At 42.6% G+C, this 4,387-nt stretch overlaps 1 protein-coding gene across 1 annotated transcript; it reads left to right on the forward strand.

Moving 5' to 3' along the window:
* Positions 1 to 318: 318 nt before the first annotated feature.
* On the forward strand, positions 319 to 3,612 carry LOC4341421 (UDP-galactose/UDP-glucose transporter 3). Its single transcript, XM_015789045.3, has 7 exons — positions 319 to 535; positions 674 to 771; positions 901 to 1,040; positions 1,840 to 1,870; positions 2,269 to 2,372; positions 2,683 to 2,804; positions 2,895 to 3,612. The coding sequence occupies exons 1-7, from the start codon at positions 375 to 377 to the stop codon at positions 3,313 to 3,315; spliced, it is 1,077 nt and encodes a 358-aa protein (XP_015644531.1). The 5' UTR covers positions 319 to 374; the 3' UTR covers positions 3,316 to 3,612.
* The last annotated feature ends 775 nt before the right edge of the window (positions 3,613 to 4,387 follow it).

A 4,387-nucleotide genomic window follows, 5' to 3' on the forward strand; every position in this document is an offset into this window, starting at 1 on the left:
ATAGTTAGAGGGTTATGATATCCGGTGTTGTAGTTCAGGGATATGAATTAGACTCATCCACTAGTTAAGGGAGTCAAATTGGACTTAATCCAAAAGAGAACGGCCCATGAAACACCAAACGGAAACAGCACGCTCGGATCTCTTTCCCTTCCCTTCCCCCGCCACGCGGCCACGCCAACCCAACCAATAAGCTGTCTCCCGTGGCACATCTCCCCAATCGCATCACGCCACGTCACCCCTCTGACGCGCGCGACCCCTTCTCCTTCTCCCCAGTTGCGCCCCCGCTTCTATAACACGCGCCTCCGCCTTCCTCCCCGCGGCACCGATCTCCCTCCCCCCTCGCCGGCGGCGCACCGACCGAACCGAACCGCGCCATGGTCACCGCGCGCAAGGGCCGCGGAGGCAGAGGCCCTCCCCGCCCCCGCGTCGTCGACGGCGGCGGAGGGAGCATGGTGTCGCGCGTGGCCGTGCTCGCATTCTGCGTCGCCGGGATCTGGTCGGCGTACATCACCCAGGGCGTCCTCCAGGAAACCCTGTAAGCGCCCGCCTCCCTCCCTCCCTCCCTCTCTCTCTCTCTCTCTCTAATGGTGCTCGGGAGCGGAGGGGAATTGGGCTCTGCTTCGGCGAGTTTCTGAAAATTGTTCGCCGTTTTCTCTCCCCGCCGTTCGTTCAGGTCGACGAAGCGGTTCGGGCCGGAGGCGCGGCGGTTCGACCACCTCGCGTTCCTCAACTTCGCGCAGAACGTCGTCTGCTTCGTCTGGTCCTTCATAAGTGAGCCTCCTCTCCTCCCTCTCTCATCCCCTGCCCCTGTCGTGTGGAATCCAGTGCGGTCGCATCGCATGCCATTGCGCAGAATGCGGATCGTGTGAGGAGTTTGTGACACTGGTTTTGCTCGCGCAGTGATCAAGCTGTGGTCGAGTGGTGGGAGCTCCTCCGCTGGCCGCGCGCCGCTGCGGAAGTACTGGGGCGTCAGCATCACCAACACTGTCGGCCCGGCCATGGGGATCGAGGCGCTCAAGTTCATCAGCTACCCAGCTCAGGTTTGGTTGCAGCTGCCCTTTTGTCGTCTCGCTTCGCTTGCTTTGTTGCTCTATGCATTTTTGTGCAGCTATTGTATCTGTAATTAGATGTTTCCATTTTCGTTATGGGTGATAGGCAACGCAGTAGTATAATGCCTGCGAAGTGGAATGTTCTATTTTTGGATTGTTCAACTGTGCTAAGTAAATCAGTGGTTGGAATGTTCTATAGCCTTATTTTTGCCTTGATTGATGCGATAGATACGGTCATTTGGAGAATTTATGATGTGTGAGTGATTATTGGAGAAGAAAATTAAGTTTGGTTGAGTGAAATTACGAATTCAGACTCTCTGGTTCTGATATACTTGGAGTTTTGAATTTGGTTCGGTCTGACCAAGTCAGACGGCTTATGGGCTGATTCAGAAATATCTGAACATATAAACAATGTTTAGATCATTTGTTTATTAGCAATTTTTATACGTAGAAAACATTTATGCCATGAGTATTATGCACAAATGCCAAAATATGATTATCCATGATACTCTTATCGCTGTATCGCATGGATGGGTGAAGACAGAACCATATTTCCTCATCAAACTTTTTGATTGAACTTTGAACCATCCAATGTACAGTTATACATCAAAATGTGTTTGGCTCAAGCGCAATGTAATTTGATTTATCTTTTGAACTTATTGGAACAGTCGCAACAAGCCTGTGTTTTCTGAATATCATTTTTGTGTCTCATTTTTGTGCCGTAATAATATATGCTGATTTGATTAAATAGCACATTACCGCTAAGGAATTATTTGCTCTATGTTAACAGGTCCTGGCAAAATCTTCTAAGATGATTCCAGGTGAGTTGCATTGATCTATGCATGCTATGTAATGTACCTTACAGAACATTATCTACATCTGAATAGTTCTTCTGATCATTAATTTGAGCTTGGGTGGGTATACTCATCTGAGCAGTTTCTGTGTAAAAAAAAAAGTACACTGGAAAATTGGATTTTGGTTTGGCACCACAATATTGGCTGCTTTAGCTGTTAGTACGACAATACTTGCATTTTTTTTGTCAAAACCATATCAATTTCATGACAAGAGCATTTCCATTAGTGCTGATATTTGGTGGTCAGAGTGGTGTAGGTAATAGAGCAATCAGTGTTAAGAATAACTTTTAACAGTAGCCCTTTCATGTTTCATAGTCTGTATAGTGATGTGCGCATATCTCTGACCAATGATTTAATATGTACAGTAATGCTGATGGGAACTATACTGTATGGTGTCAAGTACACATTTCCGGAGTACATTTGCACCTTTCTTGTTGCTGGGGGTGTATCATCCTTTGCGTTGTTGAAGGTAAAGATTTAATCTATTTCAATTATTCACCAATATCCCACGAGCCTAAAGCAAAAGCAGAAACATTTTGGCACTGTTTCACTCCGTAGTATGAAAGTAGAAAAGAATATGTTTTGTTCCTTACAGTCATTTGTATTATGATGAATACAAATTAGAAGAGAAAACAGCCACATCAAAGTCACTATAACTAGGAATCTGCACCTCTAATGTTATTAGAAGCTGTAGATGGCCTAATAAAATTTTATGTGTGATGTGCTGATGTTAACTGTGTTTTCATTTCTGAGTATTATGTTTGTTTCCTATGTATCAGACAAGCTCCAAGACTATCAAGAAGCTTGCTAACCCTAATGCGCCTCTGGGCTACACATTGTGCTTCCTCAACTTAGCTTTTGATGGTTACACCAATTCGACCCAAGATTTGATAAAGTCTAGGTAACTACACCCTGTCCATTCCATATTAAAGCATTCTGGAAATTTTATCATCTTCTTATCTACATGGAAAGTAATGTCGTGTTATTGCAGGTATCCAAAGACTAATCCATGGGATATAATGCTTGGCATGAATCTCTGGGGGACCATATACAATGCTGTGATTATGTTTGTTGCTCCATTACTATTCAGTAATTGGCCTTACGCCAACGGTTTTGAGGCAGTGAGATTTTGCCAGGAGAACCCAGAGGTGGCATGGGACATTCTCCTGTTCTGCCTGTGTGGTGCCGTGGGTCAGAATTTCATCTTCCTAACCATCAGCCGATTTGGCTCTCTTACTAACACTACCATCACCACCACCCGCAAGTTCATGAGCATTGTCATCTCCTCCGTCATCAGTGGTAACCCACTCTCCTTGAAGCAATGGGGAAGTGTTGTGATGGTCTTTTCTGGTCTCTCTTTACAAATCTTTCTCAAATGGAAGAGAAAGAAGGTCAGAGACCACAAGGAATGAGTTTAATATTTTAGCTCATTCCAATTTGTAGCTTCGATTGGACATGTTTGTTGTTGGGTTATATGGGAGATAATTATTGCAGCCCATTACTGATTCAGGAGAAGTTTTACATCGATAAAAAACTGAGATGTATGGTAATAGCTAAAAAAATGCTGGTAGTTTCTGTTCTACAGGAAGTCAGGAAGAAGATGCAATGAATTGTATTGCACTGAGTAGTAGAATTGTATGGCGCCCTGTATTTTTGTTCTCTCCCTAAAGGAATCGCTAATTATCAAAACGATAATTATGTTTCTGCCACTGATAGTCTGATACTTCATACAGTCACACTACGATAACTTGTGGAGAAAACTACTGTACGGATTTGGCTGTTTAAGCAGAAGTATCAGGTTTTGCTCTGGAGGATAGCTGCCTTCCTAGCAGGTCGCTTTATGCGCGCCATGCTTTGAGGTTATGTTTGTCTGTTTTTATTTATGTATTATCTATTAAATTATTAAGATAGTTAAAAATGTGCCACCACGGCGACCACGCCCGTTCTAAAAACTTGGGAATTACTGCATTAATAATAAAAGAAAAATGAAATTTTTGTATTGTTATATCGTGGTAGGTCTAGTTTATACGTATGTTGTAAAAAAACCAATTTTATTTTTAAAATCTATTGTATATTACAACTCTATCTATTGAGATAGAGGATGACGGTTATATATGGAATCCAATTTGGATTTTAAAATCTATTGCAAAACAAAAGCTAACAGTGATATATCAAATCCAATTTTACATCTAGGGCTCTGTTTAGTTTCAAAGTTTTTCTTCAAACTTCTAACTTTTCCATCACATCAAAACTTTCCTACACACAAACTTCTAACTTTTCCGTCACATCGTTACAATTTCAACCAAATTTTAAATTTTGACGTGAAATAAACACAACTCTATGTAAGATTACGTAGGAAAATCCACTGGATATACACAATAATCCTTATGTTACAATGTGAGTTCAACTTAGAGAGGACTACAATTTTGATGGGGAAACAAATCTACACTACATTGTGATTGCCGATTGCTCTGTATTAGTAAC

The sequence above is a fragment of the Oryza sativa genome, chromosome 6, assembly GCF_034140825.1.
Source record: "Oryza sativa Japonica Group chromosome 6, ASM3414082v1".
Taxonomy (NCBI): domain Eukaryota; kingdom Viridiplantae; phylum Streptophyta; class Magnoliopsida; order Poales; family Poaceae; genus Oryza; species Oryza sativa.

Coding starts and splice junctions, on each gene's coding strand:
- LOC4341421 (XM_015789045.3), top strand. CDS start 375: ATGGTCACCGCGCGCAAGGGCCGCGGAGGCAGAGGCCCTCCCCGCCCC. Junction 772..900: donor CTTCGTCTGGTCCTTCATAA/GTGAGCCTCCTC, acceptor TTGCTCGCGCAG/TGATCAAGCTGTGGTCGAGT. Junction 1,041..1,839: donor TCATCAGCTACCCAGCTCAG/GTTTGGTTGCAG, acceptor CTATGTTAACAG/GTCCTGGCAAAATCTTCTAA.